Here is a 20713-nt window from a genome sequence, read left to right as displayed (position 1 = left end):
AGGTTACATTTTTCCCTGGTCATTTCAGGGAAATGAATGCTTAAAAATGCTTTATTTTTAATTCTATTTTGATATCACTTTTGGCATATTTGAATACTTTTTTTCTCTATCTCTACAGTAGAAGAGGTGAGAAGAGTTTTGTTCCATTTGTCTTGATTTAGAAACCACAGTTTCTCTGGCCAAGGTTCAAAAGGAAACTTTCTCACATCTTTTCTTACGACATTAGTCCATTAGGAACTGTGTCATGTGTGTATGCATGTGTATTGAATACTATACTGTGTACTAGATAGTGCTATTATTATGTATATGTTTATACATTCATATATTATATGTGTGTGTGTATATATATATATATATAGGTACTGCATATATAAATTATATATTAAATGCTGATTATTCACTCTTGGAAAGTATATTTGTGATGACAACTGTCTGCCCTTGGAATGTAATTTTTTTTTTTTTTTTTTTTTTGCGGTATGCGGGCCTCTCACTGTTGTGGCCTCTGCAATTGCGGAGCACAGGCTCCGGACGCGCAGGCTCAGCGGCCATGGCCCAGCTGCTCCGCGGCATGTGGGATCTTCCCAGACCGGGGCACGAACCCATGTCCCCTGCATCGGCAGGCGGACTCTCAACCACTGCGCCACCAGGGAAGCCCCTTGGAATGTAATTTAAACTAATTTCCACATGAAAGTTTATTTTACACTTTCTAGGTCAAAAAGCAAAGTACAGACATCACAACACCATGTTTGCTATTTTGAGATGCTAATTGGCTTATTTTTAATCTTAAGATTTTATTATTATTATATCTTCGTATAATTTTTGACAATTATAGTATAATTATGTGCTACAACTGACAGTATAATTCTGTCAGTTTTTAGGGGCACAGTCTTTTTTTTTTTTAAGATTTCTTTTTCTTCTTTTTAAGATTGTACTGAAACAAGTTATATGGAAAAAAACAGTTTCATTCATTACAGCATCTTGGGTTTAAGTGGCAGCATTTATATTTCTAGCATATCATGCACACTCATAGATATCCTCTCAAACAGAAAATTTATACTTTTATCAGTGGAAGATCTATGCTTCCAATTAACTAATTAGCTATTTGGAAGGTACCTTTTCCAAATAGACAATCATTTTTGGAAACTTGGGAATCAGAAAACCCATTTTAAACTCCTATGGGTTTATAATATGTTTGTGCAAAGCCCTGGCTACATCTAGTAACAGAGTAGATTATTTTATTCTTGGTGAAACAAAGATACTTGTAGTTTAAAACTCTTCTTGAATATAGCAAATGTAGCCACCAGAAATTTTTTTTTCTAAATATGCATTAATAGCTATGTTATCTTCTGCCATCTCTTGATTCAACTCTCTACTTTTTGTCAGTTGGGTACGTAAAAGAACTCTTTTACAGGAGATTCGCCTGGCTCTTTTTGCTTAAGAAATTTGATCAAAGCGTCTTGAGATTACGACAGATGTGTTGTCATTTACTTCATGTTTATTGTCATACCAATAAAAAAGAGATGCCATCACTTGGAGTATCATGCTCCCTTGAGCCTCAAGTGTATCTCTAAATTTTTCAACCATATTGGTAATTATTTCTGCTATACTAATTTTTATTATCAAGAATCCAAAACCTAAATGATAAGTATGCTGATATCCTGAGTAGCTGTTTCCCTGTGTCCTGTCTTCTATACTTAATTTTATGCAGACAAGTCTTAATAGTTTTAGTAGTTTTCTCAGTTTATAATGGTTTCAGGGCTCACCCAAATGACTCCAGTTCACACACTCCACCTGAATTTGTCTATGGGTCACAGTCTAAAACCCCAACCCAAGGATTTAATCATGGGTGCTCTACCCCACTCTCCCTCTACCAGATGTAACCAAAATTTATGTTTGGGGCTGTTTTCTTATATTCCACCAAATCTTGGCAAGAGAATTTCCAATTTGGTTAAAAGATAATATTCAACTGCATGTTGTTTACGAAAAGCATGTCTAACCCAAAATGACATTAAAAGTTTTAAAAATAAAAGACCCCCAGTAAATGATAGACAACTCTAGAGGGGAAATAAAAATTTCTGGGAAACGTAAAAAATGCAACTTCATTTATCATCAAAATGCAAATTAAAATAACAGCGTGATTCCATTTTTACCTTCAAGTAGGAAAAAAGTAAATAATCATTTTGAAGGCTGAGCATGCAGTGAGAAGGGCAATTTCATACGCTGCCAATGGGACTGTAAATTACATTATTTAAACATTTGGGCATGACACATTTATGGCTTTAAATTGTCATATCTTTAGCTCTAACTACTCAAAGTCAAGTGTTATCCCAAGGAAATAATCAGAGCTATATTAAAAAATTTATAGAGAAAATTTCATGTCAGCATTATTTATAATAGCAAACTAGTAGAAACGAGCTAAGTGTTCAACAGGAGAGGAAACGTGAGATCAGTTATGGTCTGCCAATGAGACGTAACATTTTTCATTTGTTAAACACCATGTTACTTAATGATTTGGGGAATGATTTGCTTATGATATAAAGTTAAGTGGAAAAATCATAACACAATATTATACGGCCAATTCTGATTTTTCCTGAGTTGCTGTGTGTTGTTAAAGATGGGAAGGAAACAACAATACATTTATCTAGGTGATAAAATGGTCTGGGTATTAAGTACGTGCAAGGGAAAATATTAGCAATGCGATAGCTTTCTTATAACCAAAGCTTCTTTTAGAGGTAGGGTATACTACTAGGAAGCACAAATGATTTGTTCTTACTTTTGCAGTGCCTTGTCCAGTAGGAGAGTTCTCTCGTTCTGGGTTAATGCCCTGTTATCCATGTCCTCGAGACTACTACCAGCCCAATCCAGGGAAGTCCTTCTGCTTATCTTGTCCCTTTTATGGAACTACAACCATCACTGGTGCCAGATCCATCACAGATTGTTCCAGTAAGATGATATCCTTCATTTCTCATGTAACCCTGTGTTGGAGACTTTTGTTTATCTCTGCGGTAGCTTCAATTCTGAATATTACTATTTTCAGTGCCTTTGGGTGTCCAGATGTGTTAAACTATCCTTCTGAAGGTCTTTTTGATGACAGTGACTCAGAGATTCTTATTTTGGGAATGTCGAACTTGATAAATTCCAAATTTCTGAAAGTCTAGAATTTAATGACATAATTCCATCCATCTCTGTGCTCTCTTTATATTACTGAAACAAAATATATGTGGCTTTGCCCACTCTGAGAATCAGAATCTTGACTATGGTATTTAAATAGAGCCTGCTCCTAGAGAACAGACTTGTGGTTGCCAAGGGGGAGGGGCTTTGGGAGGAGGGGTGGAGTGGGAGGCTGGGATTAACAGATGTAAGCTGTTATATATAGAATGGATAAACAAGGCCCTACTGTATAGCACAGGGAACTGTATTCAATATCCTATGATAAACCATAATGGAAAAGAATTTTTAAAAAGAATGTATGTATTTGTATAACTGAATCACTTTGCTGTACAGCAGAAATTAGCAGTAAAACAACTATACTTCAATTTTTAAAAAAGAAAAAAAAATAGAGTCTATTTATTGGTAATATCTACTACACACAAATATGTTTTTCAGTTGTTTTCCCATAATTTTATTAGGTTTTAGTTCAACTTTCTCAGCAGCAGAGGAAAGTATAGTGCCCGTTGCTTCTCCTGGACATATCAAAAAGAAGTATGAAGTCAGCAGTCAGGCAAGTCCATTTTATATTTATAAAATTTTCTCTAATGGAATTCTTGGAAAACAACTTGTCATTATACGTGTCCCACAGAGGAAAAACTACCAGAGTTGAAACTTCAAGTAATCAAGACTCATGAATATTATCAATGAATAATTACATTTGCTTATGACTTATAAAATGAACTTTCCAAAAATGCAGCATTAGAAGTTCTAAGTACCAGAAATGGGAATTTTTCCCAGCAATGTCTGGCACAGAGAATTGTAGATGTGGGGAGTCTTTTGAGTTGCTAATAATTAACATGTACCATGTACCGTGAGCATAACCCATCATTTGAGTAAGGGCGTTTGGATTAACCAAAGGCCTTTTCCGATTAGCAGGAAGAGTTACTCAACTTTCATGAAAGTTATGTAAATTTTTTGCCAGCAAAAATAAAAATCATTTATTGGAGTAAGTTGTGGGTTTTTTAAAAAATAAGCAACATAACTCATAAAACTTTTCCATTTATTTTTTTGAAGACTAGTTAAGAATAATTATTTTGGGTGATTCAGCCATTACTCTGAATGCACCTTGCCCAATGTCATAATAAATTCCTTGGCTTTAAGTATTTTTAAGGAGGATAATGAAGTTATATTTCTTATTTTAACTTCCTACATCCAAACATACTCACTTATAACGGTTTCATAAGTCATATTTGAAACTGCACGTAATGGACACAGACACATTAGAATCCACTGGCTTACTTTTAAAAACGATGCACAGATACCACTTCCACAGATTCCTGATTTAGCTGGTCTGGGTTGGGGCCTGTCCTTAGTATACTTTTTAAAATGCCTTAAATGGAGCCAGCATTTAGCAACACTGCCTGGGTTTATCAGAACATCTCTCAAGAATAATATATAGCATTTGTGCCCATATATGGCAGGTACCAGCGTTATGCAGGCAGCCGTCCAGCTGGCCTCACCTGGAAACCGAAACCTGATGTAAACCTTCTAACTCCCTACTCAGAATTGCTTTGAAACAAATAGTGTTTTGTCTCTGATACATTTCTTTTCTGCCACTGGTAGGTTTTCCATGAATGTTTCTTAAACCCCTGCCACAATGGTGGAACCTGCCAACAACTTGGGCGTGGTTATGTGTGTCTCTGTCCAACTGGATATACAGGTAACACAGAGGAGTGCAAATTTTCATGTGTTTTTCATACAGTATCTTTGTGACTCGCAGTATCAAACTTTGAAACATTAAAAATAAACGCCATAAGATACATTAGACTGTATAATTGCACAAAAGTTTGGTTGAACAAGACAAACCAATAAGTGAAAAAAGCATACATATCTTACGAATGACAGTGTTCTTTGCACGTTTTGGGGGAAGAATAAAGAATCATCTTCTCTATGAAAAGTCACATCATAACTCACGATTTAAATTGGGATACGGTTCCAGAGGCCGTGTCCAAGGTTGCATTCTAACACAAATTAAATGCATGACACTCAACATAGAACAGATTGTCCAGCATAAACATTTTTAAACAAACTCCAGTTTCTCTCATTTGCTTCACATGAATGGAAGTTCTCATGAATGGCCATGATTTGTTGCTTGCTTTCTTTCTGGAAGCTGTGCTTAGAAACACAGCGTGGCTTTGAACTTGATTACATAGGAATTATGTAAGAATTATGTTTTCTTGCAGTTTGGTTCAAATTCCAGCTCAGTCCAGAAATATAATTTTTGAGGCGAAATGAACTATATCTTAAAAATTGCAGTTTATTTAAAATAATTTCCTGTTTTCTTCCAGAAATGCAGTTTTTACATTTTTTTCCGAGTTTTATGCCGCCAACATGAAGTGTTTTTAATGAGAAAGTGGTATTTAAATAATTCACCGCAAGATAAGCAAAAGAGAAGTTGGAAAACAAAATACAGAATGTTGTCATTCCACTTATTTCACCATGTGCATATGTGCATGTGTGTGGGTTTCAATTCTTATAAAAATTTCTGTCCCAACATTCCACAAGAAATAATGAACTTGTCCTAGAATTTTATAAGTGAGAGGTGGTTGAGAAAAGCATAATATAGGACAATGATTCTCAAATTTTGACGTGCATCAGAACCATCTGGAGGACTTCTTAAAACACAGATTGCTGGAGCCCAATTCCAGAATTTCTGATTCAGTAGGTCTAGGGAAGTTGTGAGAATTTGCATTTCTGTCACATTCCCAGGGGATTACTGATATTGTTGGTCCAGGGACCACACTTTGAGACCCCCTGGTGCAGAAGAACCTGGGTTTCGGCAGAGCTAGCCCATAGAAAGCCTGTGTGCACCCTATGGGAAGATGCACCCCATTCTAGGATACCTGACATATGAGCTGAGGTCTGGCAGGATTTAGTCCCGCCACCCCTCCTCCGCCAAGTGGCCTTGGTAGCAAGTATATATGACTCTGTATTTTTCACTTTGGAATTAAACTAATTCCTGGCTCTATTTTATGCTTCCAGATTTCCCTTTTTCCCCCTCTACTTCTAACTTAGGATCTTTTGCTATCTTTTATGTATCCTTATAAGGATATCTTAAAGCTGTTTAGAGAGAGGTAATACCTTCATTAAATACTTAACTAGATGGTAGCTCTTAACAAATATTGCCCTTTCCTTCACCACCACCACTCCGTATAAATTCAGATTATCGGGATAATTATCTTTAAATGATCATGGTTCTGTTTCTGTTAATCCGCTCTTTGATTGACCTTCAGTGTCTGGTTTGCATTTTAGGCTTAAAATGTGAAACAGACATTGATGAATGCAGCTCACTGCCATGCTACAACAATGGAATTTGTAAAGACCAAGTTGGGGAGTTCATTTGTGAATGCCCATCTGGTTACACAGGTAAGGGGAAAGTTTCTCGTTCTTAGAATATTAACCCTGGAATCCTTAAAATAATGAGTTACCACCTCACACCTGTTAGAATGACTATTATCAAAAGATAAATGTCCATCGATGGAGGAATGGATAAAGAAGATGTGTGTGTGTGTGGGTGTGTACACACCCACACACACACCCACACACACACACACACACACACACACACACACACACACACACACACACAAAATGGAATATTACTCAGCCATGAAAAAGAATGAAGTAATGTTATTTGCAGCGACATGGTTAGACCTAGAGATTATTGTACTAAGTGAAGTAAGTCAGAAAGAGAAAGACAGATATCATAGGATATTGCTTATATGTGGGATCTAAAAAATACGGTACAAATGAACCTATTTACAAAACAGAAATAGAATCACAGATGTAGAAAGCAAACGGTTACCAAAGGGAAAAGGAGGGGGAGGGATAAATTGGGAGATTGGGATTGACATATAAACACTACTATATTTAAAATAGATAACTAATAAGGACCTACCGTATAGCACAGGGAACTCTACTCAATACTCTGTAATGATCTATATGGGAATAGAATCTAAAAAGAGTGGATATATGTGTAACTGATTCACTTTAGTAGATTCACTTTACAGTAGAAACTTACACAACATTGTAAATCGACTATACTCCAATAAAAATTAATTAAAAATTAAGAGACATAAGAGATAACAGTGCTGGCAAGGACATGGAGAAAAGGGGACCATTGTGAACTGTTCGTGGGAATGTAAATTGGTGCAGCCATTATGGAAAAGAGCATGGAGGTTCCTCAAAAAATTAAAAATAGAATTACCATACAATCCAGCAATCCCCCATCTGGGTATGCATCCAAAGGAAATGAAATCACTGTCTCAAAGAGATATCTGTATTTTCACGTTCATGGCAACATTATTCACAGTAGCCAATGGCCAAGATATGGAAACAAGCTAAGTATAAATCAAGGGATGAATGGATAAAGAAAATGTGCGGTAGGTAGGTAGGTAGATACATCCATACATACATACATACATATAGATACATAGATAGATAGATATCATATATATAACATATATTGGAATATTATTCAGCAAATAATTGTATTTGGCAAAGAGCAAAATTTTTCACAAACATGTTAGCCATGGTTTCCAATCGTTTTGCTCTTACGCCTGAACAACTTGCTTGAAAACCGATTAGTCTTAAATTCCTTCCAGTTTTCTCCAGCTCAAATATTGTATGATTCTTTGCAGGTCAACTCTGTGAAGAAAACATAAATGAGTGTAGCTCCAGTCCTTGTTCAAATAAAGGAACTTGCGTTGATGGCTTAGCTGGTTATCGCTGCACGTGTGTGAAAGGATACACGGGTAAGATGTTTCCATTCTTCCTAGTTGTCACAGAGTTCTGTAAAGCCCCAGAAATCATTACATTTACGAACATTCCATATATATATATATATATATATATATATGTAATATTATATAAGTTAATATTAATTTTCTGATTTTACAACTGTGCTGTGATTTCATAAGAGAGAGTCCTTATTTTTGAGGAAATTCACACTGAAGTATTTAGGGGTAAAAGGGCATCATTTCTACAATTTACTCTCAAACAGTTCAGAAAAATAATATGTTCCTGTACATGTGTGTATATATATATATGTGTATACAGAGACAGAAAGAGAGAAAGAAGACATGAGTTTATATGCTAAGACAAGCACTCAAGAAGGAACTGGAGTTAAATTATATAAAATCATATTGTGAATGGATGCTAAATAATAGAGTTAAAATATCTATCTATCTACACTTAACTGATAAAGAAGAAGTCCAAAACAGAAAATGATCAGTGAAGGAAAGAGGCAAGGTCAAAGAAACAGAGGAACATTTTGAACTAAATTTGCTAGTTCCATTTTTTAACATTATCTCAATTAGATATTCATTGCTAATGTTCATTTCAGAAAGAGGTAAGATTGAAAGAGCAGATTTTCAGAAACGCAGTCCTAAAATGATGTAGAAAAGCCAGAGCTTGTTGAAGAATGGCTGTGAAACCAGTTTGGTAGGCCAGTGGCTCCGCAGCCTCCATTCCTGTCCTTTAGAAGCAGCATGCCCTAAGGAGGCAGCACCTTGACCCCAGTTTTCCCAAGGGGTTAACATGCGGGCTCCTTCTCGTCCTCATCCATCCCCAGGCCTACACTGTGAAACGGAAGTCAATGAATGCCAGTCAAGCCCATGCTTAAATAATGCGGTCTGTGAAGATCAGCTTGGGGGCTTCTTGTGCAAGTGCCCACCTGGATTTTTGGGCAACCGGTGTGAAATCAACATGGATGAGTGTTTCAGCCAACCGTGCAAAAATGGAGCTACCTGCAAGGATGGTGCCAATAGCTTCAGGTAAAAGACTAAGTCTGGCTCCTTTCACTATTTTTATTATCTTAACTGTTCAGTCATTCTGCAGTCTTTCCAGAGTATTACTTTGAATTCCAAGTCAGCCCTTCCCAAATCCTAGCCCAAGGATAAGCTATGGTAGAATCAGCCTACCACCTGATGTTCTGATTTCCTAAGTCTTGGGTAAAGTCTATAATTTTAAAATAGACAACCTGTATGTTTTAAGTTCCCCAGTGAGTCTGATGCACAGCCAGACTTGGAAACCACTGTTCTATACTTGGGAAGTCATAAAAGATGAAAGGAAGCACATTTATTCGGAAGCAAATGCAGAGGCACTGTACAAAACCCAGTTTTAAATGTTTTATATTTTAGCTGGAGTTTTCCCACTAGCTAAAATAGGAATTGTGCAATTCTACTGTCACAGCGCCATTCTACATTCTGTAACCATGGTTTTCAAACTTTTTTTTTTAGTTTAGTAACCCTTGTTTCAGGAGAAATCTGAGTGTAAACAAATAAAACAATAAAAGCTAAGCTTTGGGGGTTGAAAATAGTAGTGTTTGTGGGGAGAAAGACTCTGTCTTCCTGAGGCAGCTCTTAGGGTGCAAGTAGAAAGCAGTTTGAAAACCAACACTTTTTTTTTTTTATTACTATCAAGTCTGCCCTATTCCATCCCCTTCCTCTTGCAGGATCTGTGGCTTCTGCAGTGCAAAAGACAGACTGGTCTTACTTGCAAAATTTTAGGAAACTTTATTGCCCTCAACAAACAACTGGTTCTGTAAGTTTTCAAAAGTTAAAAGCAAAAAAAAAAAAAAAAAAAGAATTCTACCCCAGTTGCAACATTTCCCAGTACTTTTCCGGTTCAGCCCCCTTCCATTACCGTCCCCTAACAGAGCTAGGATGCTATCTGGAAGAAATAGGAAGCCAGTTCTGCCAGTGAGACTTTCACTCTTAATATGGAAGTGAGGTCTTAGCAGGGTAGCATCATCTTTTCGTGGGCTTTTTTATATCTTCTGGCATACAGCCCCTAACCATAGGCAATGAGAATTTCCAAATGAACAGCAAGAGTTCCAAACTCTCCCCAGGGTCCAAAACAATTGATGAATACCAAATTTGTCTGAATCCTAACTAGAGGAAAAGTGAAGGTTAACCCTCCTAATTCAAAAGGAATGTTAGTTGCCACCAAAGTGAATCTGTTTCATAGACAAAGATATTGAACTGCCATAATGATATCACACATGTACATATAAAGATGAGTGAAATTCTAGCCAAAATAGATTTACCCTCAACTACACAGAACTCCATAAAGATGCACGCCAATTCCAGCTGAGATTTTCTTTTAAACCCCCAAATACCATTTATTCATATTATTGCCAATATCAAAGAGGTCCCCATATAAACATGCTGGTTAACAATATTCACTACATTTATTGGGCAGTTCCTTTTTAATTAAAAATATTTCAGACAGGGCTTCCCTGGTGGCGCAGTGATTGAGAGTCCGCCTGCCGATGCAGAGGACACGGGTTCGTGCCCCAGTCTGGGAAGATCCCACATGCCGCGGAGCAGCTGGGCCTGTGAGCCATGGCCGCTGAGCCTGCGCGTCCAGAGCTGCAACGGGAGAGGCCACAGCAGTGAGAGGACCGCGTACCAAAAAAAAAAAAAAAAAAAAATATTTCAGACATACAGAAAATTACAAAGAATAACAAAAGTCATACACTCATCACAGTAATTATCAAACCTTAGCCTTTTGCCTTATTTGATTTATATCTTTCGTGTTTAAAAAAGCAAATTCTAAAGATAGATTTGGAGTCCCTCCAAATATGCGTACATACACGCACACATGCACATCACCCACACATATTTCTCTTCTTCCCCAATAGTGATCACTGTCCTGAAGTTGGTTTATATCTTTCTCATTCAGACTTTATGTTTTACTATGTATATGCCTTCATAAACAGCATATAGTATAGTTTGACATGTTACATTAAGTAGTATCATGTTATATGTATATATATATATATCCCTTTGTATTTTGGGTTTTGTTTTTTCACTCAATACTATGTATTTTCAAGACTGATACATTTGGCTCTAGTCTGCTCATTTCAACTGCTGATTAGTATTCCACTGAATGATTATACCATGGTTTATTTTCCCATTCACTTCTCCATGAACGTGTAGAATGATGCTGTTGTGAACACTTGTTATATGTGTCCTTGTGCACCTGGGCAGTAATCTCCTAGAGTTCATACTAGAAATGGACATACAGGGCTCTGGGAATACAAACTCTCCACTTCCCTTGACATTGCCCAGTGGTAGTTGTACTCACTGACATTTCCCATTTCATGACACCTTTGTCAACATTTGACATCATTAGATGTGTTCTCCATTCTGAGGGGTTTAAAGCGTTTGTTGCATACCACAGAGACTCTATGGCATACTGATTAAGAATAAGCCACTAGACTGAGATCAAAGTCCTCCTCCAGCACTTAGTAAAAAGAGGACTCAGGCAAATTAACCTCTGAGCCACGGTTTACTCATCTGTAAAGTACCTCATTGTTACAGAGATTGGATTAACATATGTGAATTTTTGTTTTTTCTAGCACTTCTGTGGGGAGAGAAATTCCCATTGGATGAATAATACTTCACCTTGACCAGAACTGCTTTATACTCTATTTTTGCTACTACAATATCTCAAATATACGTTGTCTTAAATAGGTTTCTTTGAATGAATTAAAAAAATAACAGTTAAAGCACTGTATTAATGGGGAAAATATGTTTCAGCATTTCAGGATTTTTTTAAAAAATTCAATTTAGTTAAATTGAAAAAAAAGAAAAAAAAAAGGATTCACCTATTTTTCCCACCTCCCACTCCCTGTCTCTGGCTTATGTTCTATAAGCTTGGGGTGTGTGTGTGTGTGTGTGTGTGTGTGTGTGTGTGTGTGTGTGTGTGTACCTATATTTAGATTCCACATATAAGAGAGATCATAATAGCACTTCAGCTTTTCAGAGTCTTTTGAGACAATGTTGTCATTGGGGACTGCTTCTAATGCCCTTTCTGCAACTATTCTGTTACAATAGTTTGTTTTCTTTCAGGTGCCAGTGTGCAGTGGGCTTCACAGGGCCACACTGTGATTTGAACATCAACGAATGTCAGTCTAACCCCTGTAGAAATCAGGCCACCTGTGTGGATGAATTAAACTCATACAGTTGTAAATGTCAGCCAGGATTTTCAGGCAGCAGGTGTGAAACAGGTATATATGAACTTAATGTTATTAATAACGATACTAACCGTAATGATATAATAACAGTGTCAATTTTTACCTGCACTGAGCACCACCTATATACCAAAAACTATGCGAAGCATTTTGTACTCATTCTTCACAGCCACCCACTAGACTGGTTCATGTTATCTCCAGTAGCACAGGAGGCGAAGCTTAGAGGTGTAAGGGAGAAATGGAGGAAATCTAATTTAGCAGAACTCTTCACATTCTGCGTGTTTAGAAAGGATGCTTTGAAAGGTCACTTGATGTAGAAGGTCAGAATTCACGGATATGTTTGAGAGTCAATGCTAAACTGCTTTCTCAGAGCACTGGAGTCTTTTAGCTGTAGGACTTTTGTTCTGTTGAGTGGGATATGCAGGATTGGGGCTCATAAAATGGAGAGGAGCCAGAGCCCTGAGCAGGGCTGGAGAGTTGCCCTTGCAGCGACCCCATCCTTCTCTCCTGCAGTATCAATCGCTCCACACATGTACTTAGAGTCTCTCATCTTTAATGACTCCCCAACCCCACCTGTCCTTCCAACTATTCCCTGTTTCTCAGCTTCCTTTCACTGCTGAGTGCGTTTCCTGTCTTAGATACTCACGGATGATTTTATTTAAAAGAATTTGTTAGGGACTGGCTGTCCAGTGGTTAAGACTTCATCCTCCAACGCAGGGGGTGTGGGTTCGACCCCTGGTTGGGGAGCTAAGATCCCACATGCCTGGTGGCCAAAACAAAACAGAAAACAGAAACAATATTGTAACAGATTCAATAAAGACTTTAAAAATGGTCCACATTTTAAAATGGTCCATATATATGTATACATGCCACATCTTCTTTATCCATTCATCTGTTGATGGACATTTAGGCTGCTTCCGTGTCTTGGCTATTGTAAATAGTGCTGCTGTGAACATCGGGGTGCGTCTATCTTTTAGAATTAGAGTTTTCTCCAGATATATGCCCAGGAGTGAGATTGCTGGATCATATGGTAACTCTATTTTTACTTTTTTGAGGAACCTCCGTACTGTTTTCCATAGTAACTGCACCAATTTACATTCCCAGCAGTACAGGAGGGTTCCCTTTTCTCCACACCCTCTCCAATGTTTATTATTTGTAGACTTTTTAATGATGGCTCTTCTAACTGGTGTGAGGTGATACCACATGGTAGTTTTTTGTTTTTTTTTTTTATTTATTTTTGGCTGTGTTGGGTCTTCGTTTCTCTGCGAGGGCTTTCTCCAGTTGCGGCGAGCGGGGGCCACTCCTCATCGTGGTGCGCGGGCCTCTCACTATCGCGGCCTCTCTTGTTGTGGAGCACAAGCTCCAGACGCGCAGGCTCAGTAGTTGTGGCTCACGGGCCCAGTTGCTCCGCGGCATGTGGAATCTTCCCAGACCAGGGCTCGAACCCGTGTCCCCTGCATTGACAGGCAGACTCCCAACCACTGCGCCACCAGGGAAGCCCTCCACATGGTAGTTTTGATTAACATTTCTCTAATAGTCAGCGACGTTGAATATCCTTTCACGTGTCTGTTGACCATCTGTATGTGTGCTCATACTTTCTTATTTGTTGCAGAACAGTCTGCAGGTTTTAACCTGGATTTTGAAGTTTCCGGCATCTATGGTTACGTCCTGCTGGATGGTGTGCTTCCATCCCTCCGTGCTGTAACCTGCACGTTCTGGATGAAATCCTCTGACACCACCAACTATGGGACGCCAATCTCCTATGCACTCGAGAATGGCAGTGACAATACCTTCCTTCTAACCGATTATAATGGGTAAGCAGAGGTGTCAGGAAGGCTGTGCTAGGACTTATCCTGGCACCAAGTTAGAACTGACAAGGGGGTTGGAGTGGTGGGGGGGGCGGGGTCAGCTGTGCCGGCAGAACAGCAGGGTGACAGTAATCAGAGCATCTGGACAAGTCCTATAAGGAGGCAGAGTTTCAGTGGTAACGCCTTATACGTGTATTGCCTTTTGCTATTTGCTAAGTGTTTTCGTATGTATTATTTCATTTGAGCTTCACAATGACTTGAGGAACTGATGCCCCTTAAAAGGTAAAATGAAGTTTCAGAGAAACTAAACGCTTTGCCCCCAGATCTCACACCCTGGGAGTGGCAGAGTTAAGTGTCAAACTGACTTTTCAGACCAGTGCTCCTTTATTTACATATCAGAGCGGCCAAGAGTCAAGAGATTTCAGTGGCACTGTTGACCCCTGGGAGACACTTGTATTGAATACGAATCCGTCTGTAATCTCAGGTGTGCAAGATGACGTTCCTCTGTGTCTTTTTGGATCAGTTCATTCCAAATGCAGAACCCCATCCCTCTGGGCAAGTCAGCCCCGGTTGTTTCTCTGATTTCTTTCTGCTGACTGCTTCTCCTGTCTTAGATGCTCACAGATCATCTAAAACCCACAGAGTTTTGCTAAGGAGTCACAGACTCAGGCAGGGCTCCCGTCATTGGTCATCTGTCGACCCTGCTGATCAGTGAGCCATCCACTGCCTCAGCCTCCGTGGTCCTTTCAGAACTACTGCTCTTCGCCGCACGTGGAGTCCTTGTCGTGGCTGAGAGTTTACGCCTTCGGTCTAGAGAGATTCTGTGATGCACCACGTGGCCTTTTCCTCCCACATCCTCCCAAACGTGTGGCCTTTTGCTAGTGAACAGGTTGCAGGCTTCAGGGACCCACTGAGCTCTCTTTCCTCTCGTCAATCCGTGAGATTCTCACTATTCTGGTGGGAATCTTCCCATCCTCAAACCCCATTCTTCTTAATGGACTTGAACGTTCAGAAACAAAATCCCAAGAAATTTGCAAAATCCTCCCCTGAGGCAGAATGTGTAGAAAGAGAAAACCTGTCGCCTGCTTGAATTGGGGGAGGAAAATGGGAAAACACAGAGGGGAGACAATTCACGTTTTATCAATAAAAATATTTTTTCATACACATCTTTGAATAGGGGCTCAGAAGAGGCTGGGAGAGTCAGTCAATGAATTCTTACCTTCTTTATCAGTTTTCCCTAGTCTCTTCTTTTTCTCCATGTGCTTTTGAAAATATTTTACTTTTAACTGCTGGTTAACTTTGACATTCCTCTAAGCGACATGGTTGTTGGAACCCTCTTGTGTTTGGTCACCTCTGTTTAGTTCCAATTATTCTTTTCTTTGGATCGATATACTTCGTCTGCCACGTGACTGTTTTGGCAACAGAGAGGTAGGATTGACTTCCTATGAGATCTCTGAAGTCCGTTCTGAGGTGTAGGAACGTACATCCTAGAGGAAGGAAGCCAGACTGACATTTACATAGCTCTCATTCCTTCTGTTCTTGACTCAGTCTCTCCAGGATAGACAGTTGGTGAATTATCTCCAGTTGGACTGACTTCTTTCAGCTCATCCTGAGACTTTTTCCTACCCCTCAGTGTTTCAGAAACACAAACCAGTTTTCCGTGAGCTACAATAAAGAGTAATTAGTAATCAAATCTGCTTCTATGAAACATGGCTGAAATGGCGAGAAAGAAGTAGCGGTTTTACCCGAAGTGCTTTATCCACAAAAAAGGAAAACAAGGAAAAAAGGAAAGATAGTAACATGCCCCACAGATGGGATTACGACATATGACTGATGACTGTATCCCCTGGAATCTTTCTGCAGCTGGGTTCTTTATGTGAATGGCAAGGAAAAAATAACAGACTGTCCCTCGGTGAATGACGGCAGTTGGCATCATATTGCAATCACTTGGACGAGTGCTGATGGAGCCTGGAAAGTCTATATCGATGGGAAATTATCTGACGGTGGTGTGGGCCTCTCTGTTGGTTCGCCCATCCCTGGTATGTCTTAGCAAAAGGAATATAATTCCATCTGATGCTAGAGGCGGTGGTGCTTTGATGAACATCAAGTTTGCTAAGTTCTCTCTCCCATGTACCACCCCCTGATTATCCTGACTGTGAATTATTAGAAGCTTTTCCTAGGTGAGCTGTGTGACTCTGTAAGAAATGCCTTTGGGTTGTATATTAAGACTACCAAGATGCGTGCTGAAGTAACAGTGGGTGGTTACTAAACTGTCTTCCAACGAGGAGATTAATTGCTGGTGTTTTTTGTTGGTTGGTTTTGTTTGTTGTTTTTATTTTAGGTTTGGTTCGTGATCAGTATACACGTAGATCCAGAATTCAAGCTGGGGCACTGCTAATAGCTATCCATCTTTTAGGCCCTTTCTCTGATAGAACTCAAACTCTCTTCTAAAAATACTTTTAAACAAATATTTAGAGAGTTTTGTTTGAAGGAATGCAAAAGTATTCAATGTTCCAGTGTTCTCAGCATTGTACCTGGCAATAAGCCTGCACTATCTAGGTCCTTCCGTGACACATGTCATATGAGGAGGAATGGCTGGAGGTTCTCTGTAGTAAATAAGGAAACATTAAAAGCGTTTCTGCAGGAAGTGGCATCGTCCTGGGAAGTGGGGTGGTGTGTTTAATTTCGAGTATTCTTGTTTCTAACCCTCCCTTCTCTGGGTGGTGGGATTGCAGGTGGCTTTTATTTTTCTTCCTTATTCTTTTCTGATATTTTCATAATGAGCATTTATTTCACTGATGGTAAAAAAAAAAGAATATTTCTATCTCAAAAAAAAAAGGAATATTTCTATCTCAAAAGAAAATTACATCCTAATAGAAGAGTGAAAGTAAGCTAAAGGCATAGGAAAATAAAACAAGGGAACTATAATAGTAGCCACCCAAGGAGATGGTTGTCTGACCATAGCAATAAGAATGAATTACTGTCCATAAATACTGCAGAGCTCCAACTGACAGACCCTAGTGAATGACTGACTGCAGTTTGGGTGACCAGATTTATTGGAGGGCCTGTTAGCTGAGATAGGAATTCTCTCGGGAAAGGACAGTTATCGGAGCAGGAATCAGGGGTGGGGGAAGATTCTGTATTTGGTTTTAGGCATATTGAGTTTGAATTTAATCCCAGGAATACGTGCAGCTACAAACATAGGTTGATACCACTTTATATCAAATTGAGAGTTGCTTTTTAGTGGTAAGATATGCTTGGCAAGGATTCAGCATGGTGAATGTTCTTACAGAGCCCTGGAGGGTGTGAAAACTGATCCCGACTTTCTGGGAAACAATTCAGAAACTTTCATCAACAGCCTTAGAGAAACCCTTTGCACGCAACCAACAATTCACTACCAGGAATCAATCGAAAAGAAAGAATCAATGATCTGGACAAATATCTACGTATCAATTTATCTATCTCAGTGTTATCTTAGTACCAAACCTGGAAACAACCCCGATATCCAATAAGGAGTGGTTGTTAAGTTAGTTAATGAAGAAAATTATGGATCGTTGTGCATTCACATGATAAAATAGCTATTAAAACTCATGAAATGAGAACATGTTCAAGAAGAAAAGCAAGCTTCCAACGTCATATGTAGTAGGCTTCTGTGTTGTGTGTTTCAAAATCTCTCTCACACACACATACTAAAAAAAATAATTAAAAGAATATAGAACCTAGAAAGAAATACACAAAATGTTAAATGATTGTAGAAGGGTAGAAGGAATTCTTTATACTTTTTTTTTCAAATTTCCTTCTATGTGTATGTATTAATTTTAATGATTAATTTTGTAAGAAAGAGGCGTAGGTTGGGAAATCATGAATGAGGGCTCTATAGACATGGATTGGCAGGAGTGAGGTCAGATAGGGGGAATAGCTGAAGGAAGAAGAAAGGAGGCTAGGGTGGAATGCTGGGTGCATCAGAGTCTAAGAGGCAGGCAGGGGAGGGATACTGGGAATGAGCAGAAAGGTTCAAGGAGAACCAGGAGAGGCTGCTGTCATGGAAACCAAGTAGAATCAGTCGGGCTCCTGGCAGGAAACACACAAGGAGGGTAACTGAAGAGTTTCATGAAGAGATTGTTTTCAAAGTTGTGGGCATGCTTGAGAACCAAGATGTGGTAGTAAAACACACCATGACTAGCAACAATGGAAAAATCACAAGAGATGGACATGAATTGACAAAGATGGGGAGTTGTCGCCAGAAAGCAGGCAAACCTGCAGTGATGGGGAGAAATCACCCAGCGGGAGCGATGATGTGAGAGCGACGAAAGCAACCCCTACCATCTGCTGCCTGGGAGAAAGGTATCCAGGGAGTTAAACTTCTCTCTCATCCCACTTTCTTACCTCTAATTGGTCTTTCCATTGGCCAAACGGAAGCCAGAGGGCCAAGGAAACCAGTTGGTGTAGTCCATAGGTGTCAACCTTGGGGACACAAAGCAGAGTGGAGAAGGGGGAAGGGTAGTTCTGGAGGGGCAAACACAGACCATCAAGTATGCCAGGAAGGGCAGTTTAATAGAATGAAATGGTTAATAGGTGAATATTGAAGAGTTTCCATTGGATTTTGCAATTAGGTGGCCACTGGAATGTTCCTTGGAATTGATGATAGAACTTTAATCATTGTAAGCTGAAGAATAAAAAGATGAAGAGCAGCTCCTGGTAATCTGTCATGGAGGGTAATTTCCTAGAACAAAGGAGGCGAAATAGGACTTAGCTATTTTGTTGACATAAAATATTATATGCTTATATATGTATATATCTAGTTTTATAGTTAAATATATATAGAGCCAATATAATACTCAAAATCCTCTTTGACCATTTCTTAAGTTGGTATATAAAATATTGAATCCATCTTACTGATAAATCATGCAGCAAATGTAGATAATTTAGCTTGTCAATAACTTTCCCTGATACATTTATATAGGCTGTGCCTTCATTAAGTTAGCATTTTAGAAATAACGATCAGGCCAGTTTTCCTCCTTTTTTCTCTCCTTTCTCTTTAGGTGGTGGTGCATTAGTTCTTGGGCAAGAACAAGACAAAAAAGGAGAGGGATTCAACCCAGCTGAGTCTTTTGTGGGTTCCATAAGCCAGCTCAACCTCTGGGACTATGTCCTGTCTCCACAGCAGGTCAATTCCATTTTCAGTGTATGACAGTAATGAGATGCAAAGGTACAAACCTAGTACAAATGTGCACAGCCTAACGATGCCATATCTTATTGACACCTCTGAGTTTCCGGAACTTACCACCGATATCATTTGACGTTATGGTCGTAGACTAAGCCAGGCAGAGATTATCTACAGTAACTTTCAGTGAATCTCCTTTTCAATCTCTTGGTGATGTTTTACAATTTTATTGGACATGATTGTTTCATAAAATCTTGTGGTTTCAGAGCTAGAAAGAATCATAGAGAAGACTACTTCCAATCCCTCTGACTAAAGTAGGAGAAATTTAGGGCTGGCACAAGATTACACACAGAGAGTAACAGCTGGGCTAGTGGTTAAAACCAGTCTGCCGTCCAATGGCCTGGGTTCAAATACGAGTTTTACCACGAACTCACTCCGATGATTTTGAACGTGTTACCCCATCTCTGTGAGCTTCAGTTTTCTAATCTATGAAGGATAAATAGAACTGCCTGTGGAGTTTTGGCAGGATGGAACAAAATCCTGCATGTAAGATTGAGACACTGTTTGGCACATGTCTGCTCTTACCATTATAGTGGCAGAACTTGCCTAAACCTCAGCTTTCTCAACTCCAGATGAGAGATAGAAGACAGGAGACTGGAAAGGGAGAGCCCCTATAACACCTGAATACACTGCAAAGTTTTAGACAAGAAATTCTATAGGTAGAATTTGAGAATTCCAGTTACAGTGAAATATTTGGGAAAAGGAATGATGGGGGTGGAGGAGAGAGAGGGAAGGAAGAGAATTTTCCTTTGCCCCTGAAATCACACTCTACATCCAGAAGTCTGCTTCCCACCACTGCCCTCCACACTTCTGTGAAGGTTTTCAGTAGGAGATATAATAACTCTGTCTTCCTGAAAAAAAGTGAGGTTTATCTAAAGGTGTGTTTTTAAACTTTCAGGTGAAATCGCTGGCTTCCTCATGCCCAGAGGAACTCAGGAAAGGAAATGTGCTCGCCTGGCCTGATTTCCTGTCAGGAATTGTGGGGAGAGTGAAGATCGATTCCAAGAGCTTATTCTGTTCTGGTTAGTTTCCTTCTTCCATAGACTCTGCTGTCTCTTGACTACTCTGGGATTTTCTAGCAAAAGAAGACATTTGATTCTCTATTGGTCAAGTAGTATATGTCTGCCAGTTTATTGTTTACCTAGTAATTCATTTTACCCTACCTTCATCCGAAGGATCTATTATTTTTTAATAGTTAAATACATTCTGAGTAACAGGGTACAAAATAATTGTGCAGGAAACTTAAACAAAGGTAAAATAAGATAAGGAAAATAGGATGAGAGGAGGGATATAGTTAATTTTTTAAATGTCCCCCCCCCCCCGAAGTCCCATCCTCCTGTTTGAGATGGGGTACTCTCTCGGCTCTGTACTTCCTAGCTGTCATCTAGGGGCAGGTGGCACAGAGAGAAAAGAAATGGATGTTAGGATCCACATACTGAATAGTCAAACTCTGAATGATCAAAAATGCCTCCTAAAATTCCGTGTGTTTAA

General features: G+C 39.1%; 1 protein-coding gene across 6 annotated transcripts in view; it reads left to right on the top strand.

Annotated features, from left to right (window-relative positions):
- SVEP1 (sushi, von Willebrand factor type A, EGF and pentraxin domain containing 1) overlaps positions 1-20713 on the top strand; it is a 254513-nt gene that overhangs the window by 154554 nt on the left and 79246 nt on the right. For all 6 annotated transcript variants that reach the window (XR_013829121.1, XM_079927084.1, XM_079927087.1 and 3 more), the window contains 11 exons: positions 2782-2943; positions 3630-3721; positions 4774-4870; positions 6463-6576; positions 7851-7964; positions 8783-8984; positions 12069-12226; positions 13803-14004; positions 15862-16037; positions 19041-19165; positions 20121-20244. Coding sequence is in view for 5 of the 6 variants with exons in the window: in XM_079927084.1 (XP_079783210.1) it covers positions 2782-2943; positions 3630-3721; positions 4774-4870; positions 6463-6576; positions 7851-7964; positions 8783-8984; positions 12069-12226; positions 13803-14004; positions 15862-16037; positions 19041-19165; positions 20121-20244 (1566 nt within the window). In the remaining variant the exon portion in view is untranslated. The remainder of the gene's footprint in view (positions 1-2781; positions 2944-3629; positions 3722-4773; positions 4871-6462; positions 6577-7850; positions 7965-8782; positions 8985-12068; positions 12227-13802; positions 14005-15861; positions 16038-19040; positions 19166-20120; positions 20245-20713) is intronic.

The sequence above is a fragment of the Stenella coeruleoalba genome (genome assembly GCF_951394435.1).
Source record: "Stenella coeruleoalba genome assembly, chromosome: 7".
In the NCBI taxonomy this organism is placed as follows: Eukaryota; Metazoa; Chordata; class Mammalia; order Artiodactyla; family Delphinidae; genus Stenella; species Stenella coeruleoalba.
Note: the sequence above shows the minus strand (reverse complement) of the source record. Positions and strands in the feature narration are given on the sequence as shown.